The sequence below is a fragment of the Emys orbicularis genome, chromosome 16 (assembly GCF_028017835.1).
Source record: "Emys orbicularis isolate rEmyOrb1 chromosome 16, rEmyOrb1.hap1, whole genome shotgun sequence".
NCBI lineage: Eukaryota > Metazoa > Chordata > Testudines > Emydidae > Emys > Emys orbicularis.
In genome coordinates, this window is record NC_088698.1 from 10,170,277 (window position 1) to 10,191,460 (window position 21,184).

At 50.0% G+C, this 21,184-nt stretch overlaps 1 protein-coding gene and 1 pseudogene across 1 annotated transcript in view; one reads left to right on the forward strand and one right to left on the reverse strand.

Annotated features, from left to right (window-relative positions):
• Positions 1-21,184, forward strand: part of SRRM4 (serine/arginine repetitive matrix 4) — a 212,731-nt gene that overhangs the window by 163,335 nt on the left and 28,212 nt on the right. Inside the window, 3 exon segments of the mRNA XM_065417922.1 lie at positions 10,629-10,775; positions 17,000-17,086; positions 20,207-20,281. Of these exon segments, the coding sequence (XP_065273994.1) occupies positions 10,629-10,775; positions 17,000-17,086; positions 20,207-20,281 (309 nt within the window).
• LOC135890518 (homeobox protein NANOG-like) lies at positions 8,788-9,692 on the reverse strand (annotated as a pseudogene).

Consider the following 21,184-nt stretch of genomic DNA (forward strand, 5'->3'; position numbering starts at 1 on the left):
TTCCCACTTTTCCTTCCCCTTTGTATCCTGCTTGGGGGGGTTGTTGCTTTCACCTGTCCTTTTCGAGCCCCTCCCCCTGTTGTGAAATGACACGGGCCTGGCAAACGTGCTGCTGACAGTTGTGCAGTTCGATGAAAAGAAAACCCTTGAATTCTAAAAGCGTCTAACAAAGGCTGACTTGGTTCAGGATATAATTTTGGGGTTGCGTTCCAGTATCGTGTGGAGTAGCTGCTGTCAGCAACTGAATGGCTTTGCATTGCACTGCTTTTTACTCCCTTTTCTTCCCCTGTCTGGGATGGGTGTTCTCCCATCAAGTGCCAGGCTGGGAGCCAGCCTCTCTGCCTCCTCCCACCCTGCCTCTCTCCTGATGGAGGAATTGATTTGAATTAGAGGCCTCGTCCTCACAGCTTTCAGAACCAACTCTCTGCTGAAGACAGCAAGTAAGAGAGCATGTGGGAGGGAGGGAATAGATTTTTAAAGGGACAGCACCAGTACAGCTAACCCTAAGTGTCCACAACTCATGAATCGCATCCCCCCAAATCATGAGTGGTGTCAAAATAACAATTTTTTAAATTGGGGTTCTTTTCCTTGGGAGCCTTTAGGGAACACTTAGGTCCTTCTTTTCCAGCATTGCTCTGCAGCTACAAAGACTAGAACTTTTTTTTTTTTAAATGAAAGTTGAGCTTCTTACCTGATCACATGCCTCCGGGAGCTGGGGCTTTATGGAAAACATCACGAGACTCGTGATAAAATCGCAAGAGTTGGCAGCAGTGTCTGGTGATGTCAGACTTCAAACTCCCCCTGGATCCTTCAGCTAGCTCTGTGAGTGAAGGAAGTGTAGGGCTGTGTGTGAGATATACCCCCTGCACTCATTCTCATGTCCCCTCCATGTGCGACACCCTGGGCTGTCTTTTCCCTGGAGGGGAATGCCCTACCGGTCAGACTGCCAGACGTGGAAGGGAACAGCAAATTCTCATTTTCCCCTCCTTCATGTGCTGTGATGGGGCTGGGGGCGCACAGCCCGTGGGCTCTAGTGACTCAGGTGTATTGTAAGATCATTCCTCAGTGCATTGCATGTACAACTCCCCCCACCCGCACCCACCCCCTTACCCATCATCTTCCTTGTAAATCCCAGCTCAGCCACACCAATTCCTGCAGATCCATTGCCCCTCCTGGAGCAGGGACACACGGGAGCAGCAGGGGCTCTTGCAAGTGACTTCTTCCCATAGTTGCCTTCCCTCCAGCTTCTACAGAACTGCCTCTCCTCCACACGCCTGAGATAGCGAGCTGGGACTGGTTCCACAGGGGGTGGGGCAGGAGGTAGCTCTCACTGCCTGTAACCATTTCTAGGCCCCGCTAGTCTGATGGGGTGCTGGTATCAGGCGTGGTGCAAACCCCACTGAAGTCAAGGCGAGTCTTTCCAAGGACTGCAATGGGCGTTCGGGGTCAGGCCCCTGGTCAGTAATGTGCTATGGGAGGCTAGTGTCTCTGAGAGCTGTTCCACATCCCCTCGCCCCGCTGCTCACCCAGCCCTGAGCCACAGCAGCCAGGCCACTACGGAGTGAGAGGACCATCAGCATGGCTCCCAGCTGCTCCCATCCCATGCCAGAGCCGCCCTTTGCCCTCTGGCTTTACCACCACTTTCCCCTACAGCCAAACTTCCTGTCGACTTCGCCAGTCACGTCCCCCAGATCCAGGTCAGGATGGAAAGTTTATAAGCTTGTTTTATTTATTTGAGTAACGCTACAGGTGAAACCAATGAAATAGTGTTTATGGCGCCCCTTCCCGCTGTGGTTTACTGCTCTCTCTTCACCTTTCCAGGCTTTGAAATAAACATCTTAGGGGCCTGAAAACATATTGTCTTTCCTTAGGAGTGGTGTTGTTTGGGGGATGACAGAACCTCTTTGTCCTCCCCCAGACGGAGCCCTGTTGCTTCGCATGGCCCTGAGGCCAACACGGCTTCACTGCTCTCATTCTGGTTTTCATCCGTCTGGGCCCAGGCTCCTCGTTACCAGCACAGCTCTGCAAGTGCCAGCCCCTGAGCATTTCCACCAATGCAACCGATGGCAGATGGTCTGCCCAGCATGGAGGTGCGACCCCATGACCCCCACTCTGCCAGAGGGCCAGGAGCCAGCTGGTATAGCCCAGAGAGGGGGCCGGGCCGGGTGTGCTGACCCCCCCCCCCCAGCACGGCTCCAATGCAGCCCTGTCCCCACTTCACCCCAGAGCCAGCGGGGGAGGGCAGGGCAGCAATGAATATTCCCAGAGGTGCAGCTGCCCCTGCAGACACAGGCTGCGTCAGTGGCCTGCCCTCTGCTCCCATGGGTTAACTGAGTGCGGGGGTGTTTGGTTCACAAGGAGCTCAGTGCCTTTGGCTCTCAAGTCTCCATGCTCCATTTGCTAGGGTTGAAACCAACCACTGAGTTTCATACTGTTTCCAGCCCAGACCGTTCAGTGGCCAGGTTCCCCTGAAACTCAGCCCAGCCTGAGATCAGCTGGGTCACCCAGGGTTACCCACCTGCCCCCATTTTGGGGTCTTTAACAAAATACAAAACCGAGTAAGTTTCACCTAGTCCATCACGTAAGTTTCACATGGGCTCAACTAGTGCAGAGTCCTGTTTCAGCGTAGATGCTACCAACACCTGGGCCGGGGGTGGGCGCTTTAAAAGTTCTTGGTAACCGAATAGTAGTTCTTTTGGTTTGGGGTTTAGAATGCAAAAGACTTTCTCTGCCAGCTGGTGAGAACTTCACAGCCAGCTGCATTTTTTAACTGAAACTACAGCAATTGATTGTGCATCTGTGACGGGGCTGGGACTCACCACCTGGCGCCTCCTACTGGTTGTTTCGGAAATTAGCTCTGTCTAGTGGAGCGCCCCCTCCTGGTGGTGTCCCGTCCATCGTCTCGCCCTCAGTTGGCGTGTCCGGACCTGCGTTGCTCCCAAGTTCACGGCGTCCTCTTCGAGCCACTGCATTCCGGCAGTGCCCCTTAGTCCATCCTCGCCCCTTTCCGGGGGGGATCAATCAGCTGCCTTTCTGCGACCTGGCCGATGTGGCCAACTGCACCCTCAAAGTCACTCCCCTCTTGGCAGGGGATTGGTGCAGCTCTAGATGGCCGCTCCGTCGGCAGGGTGCAAGGCAAGGGGGAAAGGGGGGAGGGAGACCCAGGCCTGCCCACTACTCTGGGTCCCAACCCAGGGACCCTCTAGTGGCAGCCATCCTGCCCTCCTTCTCTCCCTCCGTCTGTCCACGTCCCTGGGCCGCTTCCCCTTCGGCCCCTCGCACCAGCTAGGCCCTTCCCTTCAGGGCCTACAGTCTGACAGACTCCGGGCTGGAGTTACCCTCTGCTCCCCCAGGCCTGCCCAGCACTGCGCCGGCCCAGGTGCTAGTCTCCCAGCCTGGAGACAGACCTTCCCCTGTCAAAGGCCTGGAACAGACTGCCTGCTCCTGTCCTGAGCAGCCATCTTATAGGGCTGACCCTGGCCCTGATTGGCTCCCTATAAGGCCTTCCCTGATTGGCTCCCTGTCTGCGCAGGCCCACTGGCCTGCTGCAGCCCAAATTCAGGGAGTAGAGCAGCCGCCCCACTACAGTGTCCTTTTAGGATGCTCTGTGAAGAAGCCAGTTGGGATAGATTTGAAAGACTCCGTTTTTGGCAGCATTGATAAGGTACCTTCACCTCCGCCATTCTTCTTGATTCCACTCCTCCTGTGCACACATACAAGCGTGTCGTTAAAATGTATGCCATGTTCTGAGTTCAGCCACAGTTCAGTGGGGTCAGAATAAATCGGGGAGCGTAAAGGCTGGCTGTGACTCCAGTTGGGAATGCACAGCTAAGGCAGTGGTGAGGCGCTGTCAGTTCACAAAGCAACGCAGCTCAGGAGAGTGGCAGGGGTGGGAAGGGAAAGTCATGACCTATGGTCAGTTATGGTTATGTCAAATGTAAATTGTGAATTCCAGGTTGCTGACAGGCCCCAAGAACTGTCTGACTGTGTCTTGTCTGAATCCAAGATGTAAGGATTTCGTTAAGGAGCCAAGACACGTAGGAGCTATTTCTATTGACGCAGCAAAATATTTGCTTTTTCCTTTGTTTTGTTTCTTACCTGGCAGGCCCGTGGCAAGCCATGTTCCCTGCTCTTGCTCACCCAGGGCCCAAGCAGCAGCCACCTCTCTTGATCAAGCAGGTATTAGAAACACTGAATTGCCCAAGCCAATTGGGCGAGCAATGAGCTGTGGGTCATCTGCTCACCCTTGATTTTTACTGGTATCCTGCTGCCTGGGGCAGCCTCCTTCCCTGGCTTAGAAGAATGATTGTTCTTTGATCACCTGATGGCAAAGAACGGTGCATCAGTTTACAGCAGGTTAACTTGCATGTAAACGGACTAGGGGCTGAATTTTTCCATGTGCGGCTTGGTTACATGCAGGAGAACTTCCTCTTGTTTGGTTACAGTATCAATTGTCCTGAAGTACTAGGAATTGGGAGGAGGAGACGTAAATATTTCATCAACTGATCATTCTTTCTGTAATAATTAATGCTACTCACAGGGTGCTGTCTTGAAAGCCCCAGCGCTGAAATCTTCTAATTCGTATTGTGCAGGGATGGCATTGGACAGTGGCAGTGCAAGCTTCCCTAACCTTTCTCATCTCCAGCTGCAGATCCCATCTTTGCTTCCATTGGCTGCTTGGTCTGTGTGCTGACAGTCCGCCAGGCCACTGATCATTGCCTACTGCCCTATGGCTTTTGGTAACACGTCCATTATCCTTATGCATATTACCCATTAACATCCGCCCTGCCCCCATGGGGTGAGACGCTGAACAGACACACAAGAAAGGCCACGGTCTCGACAAGGTAGATGATTAATGTAAGAAAAATGTCAACAGGTGCTTAGTTGCTGTCCTGCTGTGTGGAGTGGCTCACGACCATGAGCGCCTGCCTCAGGGCAGAGTGTCACAGACAGCACAGACCGCCCCCCCCCCCCCCCAAACGGTGTGGTCTAGGCCTAGATTTCCCCAAGCCAATAACAAATGGGAATTCCTGGATCACTGTAACAGTCTTATCATGGAGCCTCAGGCAGTCCCCTTAGGCCATGTCTTTACTACCACTTTTGTCTGCAAAACTTATGCCGCACACCCCTGAGCAAAAACACCCCCCTGAGAGTCATAAGTTTCACCAGCATAAGTGGCCGTGTGCACAGCGCTATGTCCGTGGCAGAGCTTCTCCTGCTGCCATAGCCACCGCCCCTTGTTGGGGATGGCTTCATTATATCGAGGGGAGAGTTCTCCTGTCGGCATAGAGTGGCTACACGAGAGATCTTACAGCGGCGCAGCTGCATCAGTACGGCTGTGCCACTGTAAGCTCTCTCGTGTAGACATGGCCATAGCCTCTCCAGTTTATCTTGCCACCCAGACAAACTGGGCTTAGTGATAAATGGGCACTTGCACCAAAAATCACACCACATTCAGGCTGCTTCTCAAGAGACCAGCCACTTACCCCCAGATCAATCCGTACCCTGGACCTTACACCGAAGACAACACCGGGAGCTAGTCCTGTAATAAATTGTCTAGAGGTTCATTAACTAGGAAAACGGAATAAGAGAATTATTTTCAGGTCAACGCAAGCAAACATACACACACACCAATGAGTTACCATCTAAATGCTCTAGCCTCTGTTTGCCAGATGCTGGGAATGAGCGACAAGGGATGGATCACCTGTACTGTTCATTCCCTCTGGGGCACCTGGCACTGGCCGCTGTCGGAAGACAGGATACTGGGCTAGATGGACCTTTGGTCTCACCCAGTAGGGCCATTCTTATGTTCTTAAATCCTAAGAGTGACAGAATTGTAGTGATCTGTCAATTCCAAGTGTCTTTCAGGACAGACCCAGCAGGCAGCCCCCAGGGATCTCTGGCTTCAGTTTAGAGTCTCTGACCATTCAGAGTTCAAACAGCCAAAAAGACACAGTTTCTTCTAGTCAGGGATTTTTATCCCTTCCCCCAGAGTTCAAGATGATGGGACAAGTTCATGTGCATGTCTCCTCTTCATGGGTGGGGGTGGGGAGTAATGCATTCAACAAAGTCTTTGTTACCCAATGGTTTGTCTGGTGTCTGTTGGCCTTTTGTTGGGGAGGAGATAACACTTGCTGGGTAATGCTTCGCTCCTGACGGGGGGGTTTACAGTTCCAGAGCAAACACTTAACACTTAAATCTCTATAATGGGCTATAGATATAAGTGAGATTCGTGCATGCAGCATTTCATAGAATCTACATGCATTATTGTAAGACTAATACCTGTTTTGAGCAAAACTAACATCCAGGTGACCTGGTCTGGTCTCCAGCTATGAGGCTGTCAGTTCTTAGCTCATGCCTGCAGCCTGGGCAAGAGCTGGCATCTGGCCTATCAGCATCACCGTTACATTTTCTATTGTCACTGAATTGCCCCCAACCATCCCTCCACCCGCACCTCGTCCCGGTGCCCCAGCCAGCCTGCTACACTACTGCCACCTCAAGGGCTGACCCAAAGCCACTTGAAACTGATGAGAAAGCTCATAACTTCAAGGGGACTTGGTGTCCCCTTGCACCCTGTTCAAACCCCCCCCCCCCCCAGGAATATGTGCCTGCAGAACAAGAGCGGCCCCTTCCTGGAAGGTTAAACGGAAGCATTTGCCTGGAATGAGGCGTTGACACTGATGGCATTTTAGCAATATTAGTCCGTCGCTGGTGCTCTTGGTAGGACCACAGCCCGGACTCTCCCTTTGCTGCCCCCTCCCCTCGCTGCTTGTGTCCTGCTTCATTCGGGGAGTCTCTTTGGGTCTGTCAGGGCCGGGGGACTGTGCTGGCCACCCTGCTGCCCTCAGACATGCCAGCTGGGTAGGGAAGAAGTGCCAGCCAAGCCTCCGTAGTGGGAACACCGGGTAGTGCAGTATGGCAGGTTGGCCAGCAGAGCTTGGAGCCAGGAGCAACTGGAGTGAGAGTGCACAGCCCGCCTGCTGGGATCACGGTCCCATTGCTGAGGGGTTTGGTGGCTACTGCATTAGTGTGTGTTGTTGTTTGGACCTGCTTTTCCCTTCTCCTGCCGGCTGTTTTCCTTCCTGTTTCACCTGTTAAACGAGCCGTCGCCAAGCTGCAGTCTCCTGGCCTCGGTCTCTAAATGCTTGTGGCAGCTCTTGCGTGAAAGCAGATGGAAACGTGTCTGCGTCGCGCTGGAGCCAGACTTCAGACAAGTGTTTTCTCGAGTCTCGTTTGAACGTTGATTGTTTCCTGTGACACACAAGCGACTGGGAACAGAATTCTCTCCACCTAAGCCCCACGCGGCTTTAATGGGAGGTGACGGTGTCCTGAGAGCTGTGTGTAATCCCAGAGCCGTCTCCTCCCATTCTGCTAGCTGCTATTTCTCCATCCAGAGCTTTAGGTGGGCGGGGTGGAAGCTCCCTCTGAAGGGCGGGTAGAGGGGCAGCCATCTCCAGGCTGGGAATGGGTTTCCCAGTAGTTCCTACTGCCTCTCCTACAGCAGCTCCTCTGTGGCTGGTGCCCTGTGCTGCCCATCCACCTCGGTGGCTGGTGCCCTGTCCCATCCCCTCCCCACCCTTGCGCCTGACGCACATACGCCTGGCTCAGGTGTCTCCAGCAGGACCCATGGTGGCTGGAAGGCTGGACTGTGCTGGGCCCAGGAGTCATAGAATCATAGAATATCAGGGTTGGAAGAGACCTCAGGAGGTCGTCTAGTCCAACCCCCTGCTCAAAGCAGGACCAATTCCCAACTAAATCACCCCAGCCAGGGCTTTGTGAAGCCTGACCTTAAAAACCTCTAAGGAAGGAGATTCCACCACCTCCCTAGGTAACCTATTCCAGTGCTTCACCGCCCTCCGAGTGAAATAGTTTTTTCCTAATATCCAACCTAAACCTCCCCTACTGCAATTTAAGACCATTACTCCTTGTTCTGTCATCTGGTACCACTGAGAACAGTCTAGATCCATCCTCTTTGGAACCCCCTTTCAGGTAGTTGAAAGCAGCTATCAAATCCCCCCTCATTCTTCTCTTCCGTAGACTAAATAATCCCAGTTCCCGCAGCCTCTCCTCATAAGTCATGTGCTCCAGCACCCAAATCATTTTTGTTGCCCTCCGCTGGACTCTTTCCAATTTTTCCACATCCTTCTTGTAGTGTGGGGCCCAAAACTGGACACAGTATTCCAGATGAGGCCTCACCAATGTCGAATAGAGGGGAATGATCACATCCCTCGATCTGCTGGCAATATCCCCTACTTATACAGCCCAAAATGCTGTTAGCCTTCTTGTCAACTCATATCCAGCTTCTCGTCCACTGTAACCCCTAGGTCCTTTTCTGCAGAACTGCTGCCTAGCTATTCGGTCCCTAGTCTGTAACAGTGCATGGGATTCTTCCATCCTAAGTGCAGGACTCTGCACTTGTCCTTGTTGAACCTCATCAGATTTCTTTTGGCCCAATCCTCTAATTTGTCTAGGTCCCTCTGTATCCTATCCCTACCCTCCAGCGTATCTACCTCTCCCTCCTGTTTAGTGTCATCTGCAAACTTCAGAGTAGCAGCCGTGTTAGTCTGTATCTGCAAAAAGAACAGGAGTACTTGTGGCATTTTAGAGACTAACAAATTTATTTGAGCATCTGCATGAGAGATTGGGTGGGTGTGAGTGAGCCCATGTGTCTGAATGTAAGACAGGGACAGAGTTGTGTAATTACCCCAAGTAGGAGACAGTGTGAGAGATGCTGGGAAAGGAAGAGATTCAGTAACAATTGCTTTGGGCCCTCTGCATTAACCCTGCTTAGGGGTGGTACAGATGGTGGCCAGCAGTGCCCGGAAAATGTGCCACAGTGGCTGAGGCATGATGGAAACTATAGCCATCTCCTGTCTTTGCGCCACTGTATTCCATGGTCCCAGGGAAGCCATGATAAAAGTCTACTTTTTGCTGGGCAATGAATCCCACTGTCTGTTGGACGCTACAGGTGGCCCCACCTTTGCCGAAGGACCCCCCCCCCCATTGGCTATGAATGCGTATGGGTTCTGCCCTGCTGAGTAGTTTTGACGGGGGTTGCCCACAGCTTGGATGTTTCCAGCTGCGCTGATCGGATAGCTCTGGTGGAATTTGGGGTGCACTTCCAGGTATCCGCTGGGCTGGAACCCGGTCTGCGTGAGGCACTGAGCCCACTCCAACCACAGGTTGTACTTCTGGCATCTCTTCAACTTCATCCTTCAGTTCTGGAACCAGGTCTTAACCTGCTTGTAAGTGAGCCCCAGAACTGCAGCCAGTTCCTGGATCTGTTGGGGGCTGAGGTATTTCTGGCTCTGGAACCGCTGGTGCAGGGTTTGCAGCTGCTCCTTGGAGAAGGCTGTACGGATCTTGGCCTTCTTCATCCCTCCCTCTCTTTCCTTCCCATTCTTCTGAGGCTTGGACGCAGGCTGGGGGGACGAGGATTCTGTCTGGGGGCTGGGGGCCGAATCTGGTGTGAAGTGGCTGAAATTCCCAGAGCTGGAGGAAGCAGGGGAGAGATCTGAGTTCTGGCTTTCCTCCACCGGAAACTGAGCATCACCAGCTGCTTCTATTCCCCTTCCTGGGCATGACAGAGCACGTTCTGTACCCCCTGCTGAGTTCCAGTAAAACTCCCGGTAGCCCGTGCCAGTCCCACTTGGGTAAGGCTGGTAAGGGGGCCCAGCCAAATGAGCACTCATGTGGGTTTGATTTGAAGGGGTGTTCCTCCCCCACCTCCCAAGAGACAGCACCTCACTCAAGGGCTGGAGCTCAGCACCTAAGCAGGGTTAATGCAGCGGGCCCAAAGCAATTGTTACTGAATCTCTTCCTTTCCCAGCATCTCTCACACTGTCTCCTACGTGGGGTAATTGCACAACTCTGTCCCTATCTTACATTCAGACACATGGGCTCACTCACACCCACCCAAACGCTCATGCAGATGCTCAGATAAATGTGTTAGTCTCGAAGGTGCCACAAGGACGCCTGTTCTATCTGCAAACTTGAGTCCAACCTGTGCCTTGGTAGCTGGCCTGATGCTATGTGCTGCCGCGGCTGCTCCTTCCCCTCCGGGTCCTGTTCTCACCTCTGTGAGATACTGTGGGGGTGAAAAACAAGGGGGGGACAGAAACCTAGATCTACCCCTCCCCAGCATTTCCATTGCAGGGGCGCTAGCCCCCTCCACCACCCAGTTCCGCCACCCCGGGCTCTAGGTGCATATGAATCTCTACAAACCACCAAGCACCCAGAGCCCATATCAGCCTCTTTCCCACCGAGCTCCCCTTTCAACCCACCTCCCTGACAGAGCTTGGGAGCAGAGGCCTCCCGTTCTGGCCTGAAAGCCAGTGGATGACTCTTGGCAACTCTCTTCATCTCTCTGGGCCTCAGTTCCCCATCTGTTATATGGGAAACTTCCTTCCTTTCGCTCACCCTCTGCCTCACCACTTCGCCTGCAAGCCCTTTGGGGTAGGGTCTGTCTCCCTGTTTGTTTGAACAGCGCCGAGCACCGGGGGGCTCTGGTCTCGGGTGGAGCATCTGAGCACTAGCGTAACACACACATTAACGGTTGTAGTCCTTCAGACAAGGTGACCTCCCGGGAGAACAGCCTCTCATTGCTGTTTCTCTGATCTGTTGCCCAGCAGCGAGACGCCGAGCTGCCTGTCGTGCCCAACGGAGGAGAGACGCTTGGAAAAGCCGAGTGGAACCGCAGCTCAGGAGGCCTCCAGCACCAATGGTTGTGTGAAAGGAAAGGACAGCAGACAGTACGCCCACCACAGATCCCGCAGGTAAGGTCCCAGCCGCTGAGGCCCTTCCTGGGAGCAGTGGCTAAAGCAGTGGGGTGAGGTTTTGTGTGTGTGTGGGGGGGTGTACATAGCCATCTTCCTAACCCCTCTGCAGGATCCCCACAGTCTCCACTGAGTCTCCTGTGAGAGTCTACGACAGTCGAGTCGCTCCATTAACTCATCCGGCAGAGCTCCCCTTCCCCCCGCTTCTGAGGCACAGGCACTTATTAGCTCAGTTCCACTAATGCATACAGGCCCACCGCCCCCAGGAGCTTCAGTCTTCCCCTTGTGGCAGCAGGGTTTCTGCAGCGCCACCTACACTCGCTACACTGCCCCCTGCCCCCAGGACGCTGCAGCAGCCACGGGCCCTCTCTTCCAAAATGGCTGCCTGCCGGGGGCACTTGAGTGAATGTGCATCCACGCAGTGGATGGCCACCATTTCAAATTCTTAGAATAGGGTGGCCACACCCATGGGTCTGGCCTGAGCCCTCCCTGCCTCCCACCCACACAGGGCCAGGCTGACGTCCCCCACATGGGTCTGGCCCCAGCCTCCCCATCATGTCCCCCACATGCGGGGCTGCCCGAGGCCACCCTTGCCAGCCCATGCGCGGGGCCACCTGAGGCCCCCCTCTCCCTGCTGCGTGCGGGGCAGGTCAGCCTGCCCGAGACACTCTCCCTAGCCCTCCCTCCAGCACGGGGCTGGTGTAGCCACTTGTTCCCCCCCACACACCGCACGTTCCTCCATGCCCCACTAGGAGTCCCACCCCACTTTTTGGGCTAAACTGTGCATTTGTCCAGTTTGCTCTTGCCAATGCAAACAGGACACATGCACAGTTTTGCCCGAAAAGACAGGACGGCCGGGACAGGGGACTGTCCCGGCCAAAACGGGACATATGGTCACCTTAGCTTAGAAGGGGTTTGAAGGCAGGCCACCTGCCAGCATCCCAGTACTCTGCTGTGAATGATGGAGGTGCTAGCCATGGAGACTCACCATAAGAGATTCCCTTCTGCCCATGTCTAGACCATAGACCAACAGCACAGGGCTTGTTAGGGCCGAGGTTCTTTATCAATTCTTCCTTAACTTGTGGTGGCTTGAAAGGGGAAAAATGAATCAAAAGTTTATAAATGATGTGAACAGCCTTTCCAAGCCCTGCCTGTTAAATTATCTTTGGGATTAAAGCCGATCCGTTTGGTTAAAGCTGCTAGAGACACAGAGAGAGAGAGAGAGAAAGCACATTTCATAGCTGCAGATTTCAAGCTAACCAGCGCAATAATCTGAAGTGTATTTTTAATTAGACTTTGATGACAATCAGAGAGAAACAATTCAAGTCAGATGAACTCAGGGAGAAAGTTTCTACATCAGAGACAAAAGAAGTTATCTGCAGAAACCAGGAAGGGCTCTACAAGAATCTGCATGGGGCTGAGGGGACGAGGTTAAAGGTTCATTCTCCTGTCACCCCCTAGGCCATGGAGGTGCCGGAACTGGATAAGCTGTCAAGAGGCAGTGGAAAGGGCTGAGAACTGAGTAGCCGCATTTTCAGAGGTGCTGAGCAGTCGCAGCTCCTACTGAAATAAATTAGGTCATGAATATACATGAAAGATCATGGAAGCAGATTGGATGAGTGTTTAATTAAAACCCTGGACTGGGGGCTTAGGGGATCTGGGATCAATTCCCAACTCTGCTACAGACTCGTTGGGTGACCTTGGGCAAGTCACTTAATCTTTCTGGGCCTTAGTCCCTAATCAGTAAAATGGGAATAGAAATACTTCTCTCTCCTATCTAGTTAGGCTGTAAGTTCCTTGGGGCACTATATATTTCTCACTATATATCTACAATGGGGCTGTAATCTCAGCTGAGGTCCCTAGGTGGTTAGCAGATGCCTGGTGCTTAGTGTGGTATCAGGGTGCTGGGAAAATAGCATAAAGCAAGAGTAAATTGGAAGGATTATATTGTCTACCCTCCATCAGAATGTGTTGTTAGCCTAGACTTGGCTTGCTAATTTTTTAGTAGTTTAGGCCTAGACTGTACCATATTTACACATGTTGAGTGGTATTTAATTGTGCAATTAGAACCACTGAAATAAACACTACTATTATTATTATTATTTATTATTTATATCTCAATGCCTGGAGCCCCATTAAAGATCACAAACACATGGTGAGAGGCAGACCCTGACCTGAAAAACTTTTAATCTAAACAGAAAAGAAAGGGTGGGGAAGAGAGGGGCATTATCCCCATTTTACAGATGGGGAACTGAGGCCCAGCGAGTTTAAGGCCAGATCTTCAAAGGTAGTAAGGTGGCTTGAGATTTAGACACCTAAGAACATAATAACGGCCGTACTGGGTTAGACCAATGGTCCATCCAGCCCAGTATCCTGTCTTCTGACAGTGGCCGATGCCAGGTGCTTTAGAGTGAATGAACAGAACAGGTAATCATCAAGTGATCAATTCCCTGTCGCCCATTCCCAGCTTCTGACAAAGAGAGGCTAGGGACACTTCAGAGCATGGTTTTGCATCTCTGCCCATCCTAGCTAATAGCCATTGCTGGACCTATTCTCCATGAACTTATCTAGTTCTTTTTTGAACCCTGTTATAACCTTGGCCTTCACAACATCCTCTGGCAAAGAGTTCCACAGGTTGACTATACATTATGTAAAGATATACTTCCTTTTGTTTGTTTTAAACCTGCTGCCTATTAATTTCATTTGTTGACCCCCTAGTTCTCGTGTTACGAGAAGGAGTAAATAACACTTCCCTATTTACTTTCTCCACACCACTCATGATTTTATAGACCTCTATCATATCCCCCATTAGTCATCTCTTTTCCAAGCTGAAAAGTCCCAGTTTTATTAATCTCTCTTCATATGGAATCTCTTCCATACCCCTAATCATTTTTGTTGCCCTTTTCTGTACCCTTTCCAATTCCAATATATCTTTTTTGAGATGGGGCAACCAGATCTGTACTCATTATTCAAGATGTGGGCGCATCATGGATTTATATAGAGGAATATGATATTTTCTGTTTTATTATCAATCCCTTTCCTAATGATTCCCAACATTCTGTTAGCTTTTTTTAATGCCGTTGCACATTGAGTGAATGTTTTCAGAGAACGATCCACAATGACTCCAAGATCTTTCTTGAGCAGTAACAGCTAACTTAGACCCCATCATTTTATATGTATAGTTGGGATTATGTTTTCCAATGTGCATTACTTTGCATTTATCAACATTGAATTTCATCTGCCATTTTGTTGCCCAGTCACCCAGTTTTATGAGATTCCTTTGTAACTCTTCCCAGTCTACTTTGGACTTAACTATTTTGAGTAGTTTTGTATCATCTGCAAATTTTGCCACCTCACTGTTTACTCCTTTTTTCCAGATAATTTATGAATATGTTAAACAGTAGTGATTCCAGTACAGACCCCTGTGGGACACCACTATTTACCTCTCTCCATTCTGAAAACTGACCATTTATTCCTATCCTTGGTTTCCTATCTTTTAACCAGTTACCCACCCATGACAGGACCTTCCCTCTTATCTCATGACAGCTTACTTTGTTTAAGAGCCTTTAGTGAGGGACCTTGTCAAAGGCTTTCTGAAAATCTAAGTACACTGGATCCCCTTGTCCACATGCTTGTTGACTCCCTCAAAGATTTCTAGTAGATTGTTGAGACATGATTTCCCTTTACAAAAACCATGTTGACTCTTCCCCAACAAATCATGTTCATCTATGTGTCTGATCATTCTGTTCTTTACTATAGTTTCAACCAATTTGCCTGGTACTGACGTCGAGCTTACTGGCCTGTAATTGCTGGGATCACCTCTGAACCCTTTTTAAAAAACTGGCATCACATTAGCTATCCTCCAGTCATCTGGTACAGAAGCTGATTTAAATGATAGGTTACATACTGTACCACAACTAATAGTTCTGCAATTTCACATTTGAGTTCCTTCAGAACTCTTGGGTGAATACCATCTGGTCCTGGTGACTGATTACTGTTTCATTTACCAATTTGTTCCAAAACTTCCTCTAATGACACCTCAGTCTGGGACAGTTCCTCAGATCTGTCACCTAAAAAGAATGGCTGAGGTTTGGGAATCTCCCTCACATCCTCAGCCGTGAAGACTGATGCAAAGAATTCATTTAGTTTCTCTACCATGGCCCTATCTTCCTTGAGTGCTCCTTTAGCATCTCGATCGTCCAGTGGCCCCACCGGTTGTTTAACAGGCTTCCTGCTTCTGATGTTCTTAAAACATTTTTTGCTGTTACTTTTTGAGTCTTTGGCTAGCTGTTCTTCACATTCTTTTTTTGCCTTCCTAATTGTACTTCCTTACACCTACATACCTTTGAGACTCTGGACCTGATTGACTTGCCCACGGTCACACAGGCACAGCCGGGAATTGAACACAGATCTCCTGAGGCACGGGGCTGTGCCTTCCTTCCTGTTGTGGAATAGAGTGCGCCTCAGTTGTGAGTAAGGGTGGCAGACGCTGGCCCCCTTGCAGCGGTGATAGTCTGGCTCCAGGTAGCTATGTAACTAGAAGATTGCTGCTCTCCTGATGCTGGCCAGAGTAATATATTTGTGATGGGACCTGTTTCTCCATGTTAAAATAAACTAGTGAGCAGATAACTCAGGGGGCCAGAGCGGAAGGGGCATTCTGCTTGCTACACATTTACCACCTGAGCCCTGGCAATGAAGGAGAGTTTCTTTACACGTTCCAAAAATACTTTGCTGTTCAGTTATTCATGGCTCATGAGCAAAACATTAGCATCACGGTTAGTTTTGTAGGGCTATAAAAAAAGTGTATTAAAAACACTAAACAATTGGCTTTTTATGGTAGCGTCATTTTGGTAGTAATTCAAGCCCTAGATAAGACCGATTCTACCCTGGGCCCTGTCAAATGCAGTGAAAGCCCTGAATGTAAATCAGTGACAGCTGCAGAACAGCTCCTCCCCCTCCCTCTGCAGCCTTGTCATTCTAAATATCTTCATGCTCTGATGATTTCCATGTATCAAGACTTTGTTGTTAATACTTGTCCTTTCTCTAGCTCCTATTCCATTCTAGTCTGGTTCTGCATCTGAGGATCTCAAAGCACTTTCCAAATAGTAACTACGTCTCACAACATCCCTTTGGCACAGGTGTTATCTCTCATTTTACAAATGGGGAAACTGAGGCACAGAAGCATGCAAGCAAATGTATCCACTAATTTTGGAGGCCTCAATTTTAGGGTTCCCAAACTGCGACACTCTCCCTCCTGACTTTCAGTAGCCGTAAACACCTGCAAGTCCAATTGACCTCTGGGGATGCTTAGCACTTCTGAAAATCAGCCCCCTGCTGTATGGAATTTCCAGAAGTGCTCAGGGTTGGCTTAGCTGTGTGCCAATCACCAGTAAGCACATTTGAAAATCCCACTCCATGTGACTGGACCAAGGTGTCACTGGGGGTCAGTGACAGAGCCAGGAATACAACCCAGGAAACCTGACTCATTATCACTTGCTTTACTCACTAGACAGCACTTCCTCCCTTCCTAAGAATGTTTGGTTTGCTTAACGGATAACCACAAATTAACTGTCATAGTTTAAACTAAGTGCCCCAAATTCATTTAACTACAGTATTTGCATTTAATTTAAACATAATGAGATTATGTGCTGTATGTTCCAAAATGTAAAAAAAAATACCCAGGAACATATTTTTCTGAGGTTTAACAACTGTGTAAGAGAGAGATATCTCATTATACTACCATAACACCTCAATAAATACGTTTTTGTAGTCAGCTGCTGTTTAACATACATTAACTCTTATTAAATTTAGAGAAATTTATCTGGTTGCCATAATTATTGTATGCGAATTAAATGCCAATTAATTATTTAAAACATATTTACCAAGGGTAACAAAACTTATAAATCTGTTACGGAGCTGTTAACCTCGATAAATATTTTTAAAATAATCAACTGGCATGTGAGTAACATACAGTAACTATCTCATTATATATATATGTTAAATCCTGAGAGGAGACAGTTAATTTAAAGCATGACCAAATTGCTTATGACATGGTAATTAAGCATATACCCTGCATTATAGATCTGCCATGAAACCCAATCTTTCATGGTACAGCAGGAAGATTCGGAAAACGTCCTTCAATCAGGACTATCTGGGAATTGAGGAAGTGGATGAAAACAACATTGATTGAAATGGGTCAACTGATTGTCCTTTTTTCTCTCAAGCCCCTCACGCGATGAGGAGTACACGCCACCACCCCCATCCCGGGGGAAGAAAAAGAAAAAGAAATCCACACGTAAGAAGAGGAGGAGGTGAGTTCAGAGAGGGGGAAACCCCACAGACCAGTGGCTGCTCAGATCCCAGACAAAGGAAAAATATCTCCCAGGCTAGGTGACAGCTGGGAGAGCATGTGATCCTATGGGAATGACGATGTTAGCTCCTAGGAAGGAAGGGAATTGTTTAGCCTGGTTCCAGGAGGTATAACTAGAAGCAATGGGGTGAAATCAAGAGAAAAATGCTGAATATCAAGTTAAACGTCCTGACAGTGAAATCTGTTAGGCCATGGAATAGCCTCCCTAAGAGAAAACAGGGGAAGACCCAGCTCATGGGACTTTTAAAACTAGACTGGGCCAGACACTAGGAAATGGATCAGAGGGCACAATTCTGCACTAAGCACCCATATAGGGCTTTAGCCCCAGACCCACAAGGGTATGTGGACTCCTAATTTACAATGATTTCAAATTAAGTGCAAATTAAGAGTGTGCCCCTGTGTTTTTTGCCTATCTAATCTCATATTACTTTCAGCGGGACTTCATGGTGCATGTTCTGTTCTGTTCTGTTCTGTTAAGGTCGTTCTACCAGGCCTGGGTGACCAGATGTCCTGATTTTATAGGGACAGTCCCGATTTTGGGGGCTTTTTCTTATATAGGCACCTATTACCTGCCACCCCCAGTCCTGATTTTTTACACTTGCTGTCTGGTCACCCTAACCAGGCCCATCACCAGGGCGTCTGAACACCTTGATTGTATCATAGCAGGACTCAGACCCATAACCTTAAGCCAGCAACTACAGGGCAGGGCTGTGCTGCCAGGACCTAACGCTCAGGGATAAGCTGTGTGTGAAAAATCAGTGCCAGGAGGTGGCAGCCGTGCAAAGCGGTGTCAGCTCCAGCAGCCTTGAAATGGGAAATTCCACCCAGCACACTCAGCTGCAGTAACACCTGCTGAAATCAATGTGATGTCTTCATTGCAATCAAACCAGGCAGAAATCCAGAGCCTGGGTTTGCATTTCAACATATTGCTAGAGGGGAAGAGTCCCCTGATTAAAAAAAGGCCAGGGAGAGCTGTGAAAAAATAAATCTGCTTTTCAGAACTGTCATTCTCTGACTGTCTGTAAACATAGCAAAGCACGGCAGTGTGGTCTAGATGAAATGACTATAAAGTGGGTGCACAACTGGTTGAAAGACCATACTCAAGGAGTAATTACCAGTGGTTCGCTCTCAAACTGGGAGGACATATCTAGAGGGGTCCCACATATCAGTCCTGAGTCTGGTACTAGTCAACATTTCCATTAATGACTTGGATAATGGAGTAGAGAGGAGGAGTACTTGTGGCACCTTAGAGACTAACAAATTTATTAGAGCATAAGCTTTCGTGGGCTACAGCCCACTTCTTCGGATGCATATAGAGTGATGTACTCTCTTCGGAGTAGAGAGGATGCTTCTAAAATCTGCAGATGACGCCAAGCTAGGAGGGGTTGCAAACACTTTGGAGGACAGGATTGGAATTCAAAATGATCTTGACAAATTGGAGAATTGGTCTGAAATCAACAAGATGATATTCCCAGGTAGCGTGTGAGATGACATTCAGTAAAGATAAGTGCAAAGTACTACACTGAGGAAGGAAAAATCAAGTGCACAGTTACAAAATGGGGAATAACTGGCTAGGCTGTAGTACTTCTAAAAAGGATCTGGAGATTATAATGGTTCACAGATTGAATATGAGTCAATAACATGGTGTACTCGCAAAAAAGGCTAATATCATTCTGGGGCGTATTAACCGGAGTGTCATATGTTAAGACATGTGAGGTAACTCTCTCACTATAGTCAGCACTGGTGAGGCCTCAGGCCTCAGCTGGAGTACTGTGTCCAATTCTGGGCACCACACTTTAGGAAAGATGGGGACAAATTGGAGAGTGTCCAGAGGAGAGCAACAAAAATGAGAAAAGGTTTAGAAAATCTGACGGATGAGGAAAAGTTTAAAAAACTGAGCATGTTTAGTCTTGAGGAGAAGATTGAGGTGGGATCCGATAAGTCTGCAAATATATTAAGGGCTGTTATAAAAAGGACAGTGATGAAGTTAGGACAAGAAGTAATTGGTTTAATCTGCAGCAGGGGAGATTTAGATTAGAAATCAGGTAAAACTTTCTAACTACAGGAGTAGCTAAGCTCTGAAATAGACTTCCAAGGGAGATTGTGGAATGCCACAAACACCTGTCAGGGATGGTCTAATCCAGCCTCAGTGCAGGGGCCTGGACCAGAGGACCTCTCAAGGTCCCTTCCAGTCCTACATTTCTATGATTCTGTAAATATTGGGACCCAGGAAAAGTCAGTGCTTGGATCCCAGCCTGGTTCAGTCAGATGCTATACAAGCTTCCCCCAGCTCTACTAATACACTTTCACCTCCCCCCCCCCAGCATCCCCGCCCTCCAGACTAGGGGCCCGACTCCCCACCACCACATTTCAGGGCTCAGCAGTCAGCGTGTGACCCCCTCCTCTGCAAACTGCCATGCTGGCTGCGGCAGCGCTCGGGATCAGACTCGCATTGAGGGGGAAGAGACCTAGAACTGGCGAGTGCATTTGAGGAGGGAGCTAGGGCGATGGCCGAGGAAGGGGGATCGTGTATGTGCTGCAGCCAGGGCTGTAACAGAGGGGGATCCCCTGAGTCCTTGGGAGAGGGGGGCAATGCAGTGACTGTGGGGCTTGCACGGAGTTCTTTAGGCTGTTCTCAGCACAGAGCTCCCAGTCAGCACGAAGCTGCTTATACCCCCACCACGCAGCGCTGGAGCTTGAGCAGAAATGTCGCCAACGTTTCTGTCGGGCCATGGTGGGGTGTGGGCACTGCTGCAGCAGGTTGGGCAGTGTTCTCTGATTCTCACAAAGCTCAACCCAGGCCTGCAGTCCTCTGGGCCTCCCCTGCACGCTGCCTGGCAGCTGTGGCAAATTCAGGGGTCTTTCGTGATGGGAACAACACCCACCAGGGAGGGAATGAGTTTTCACTTGTCCTCTAAGCAAGGACTGGAGGGCAGGTCTCCCAGGTGAAAGGCGAGTGTGGTAAACCTCTGTGTCCCCAGACGCTCACCCCCAGCAGACAGACTCCTCCGGCTCGGAGCACCACGTGCCCAGTAAGTAACGTGTTGTCGCTGTTCCCCAGGTCTCCATCGTATAGCCCCTCGCCTGTGAAGAAGAAGAAGAAGAAGAAAAGCTCAAAGAAACGAAAAAGAAACAGGTATTCCCTCTCAAACGCTCAGCCCCGAGCCCAGCGCCCGCTCCTCCCCAGGCACTGAATGCAAGGCGGTTGAGTGCAGCTGGGTGGTTTGAGTTAGAAGGAGGCTTAGAGGTAAAGGGTGTCCATGCTGCTCGGCCCCACTGTCTGGGCAATGTTGGCGCCTGTGGGGATGGCCAGTGTGACATCTATGCACTCCTTAAAAACCAATTAACCCTGGGCTAAAGTGGGATGTAGCTGGTGCATGGGAGTCCCTGGAAGGGATCCTGGCTGACCCAGGGAGCTCCCACTGCAATGGGATCTCTGAAACCCTTATCACCCCACCCACTCTCAGGAAGTTAGTACCTGCATTGACCCTAGCAGGGAGCAACACCTGTGCTCTTCCAAAGGGTTGTGCAGAGCCTCTGCACAGGAGTGCAAGGGGCAGGGAGGCTGCCAGCTCTCCCTCCCTCTCTTCCCTTGCAGACCTCGCAGGGCCGGGCATAATTCAACTTTGTTCTCCGGAGGCTTTGGCGTTGACACGTGGGCTGTCCGCATTGCTCACCGAACGACTGTCTGTCTGTCCGCAGACTCCTGCAGACAGCGCGGGGCCAGGTTTCTTTCCTAGCCATTGGCTCTTTTGGCTTGTTCCCCCTTTTTTCAATGGAAGCTTAAATTCTGCAGAATTCTGGGACCAAGCATCTGTAGCGCAGCCTGCACATGCCAGCTCAGCCCGACTGCTCCCGTACGGTCTCAACGCCAGACCATTGAAACCTGCCCAAATGTCACCCTACACAACTCAAGGAGGTGCAAACGCTCATGAGGCAGCGTTCTGATGTCCTGGGGGCGGGGGCTCTAGAAATAGGATGGAAGGCTAGGACCAAACTCAAAGGCAAGGTTGATAGGAACCCCTCTCAGCCCAAACCA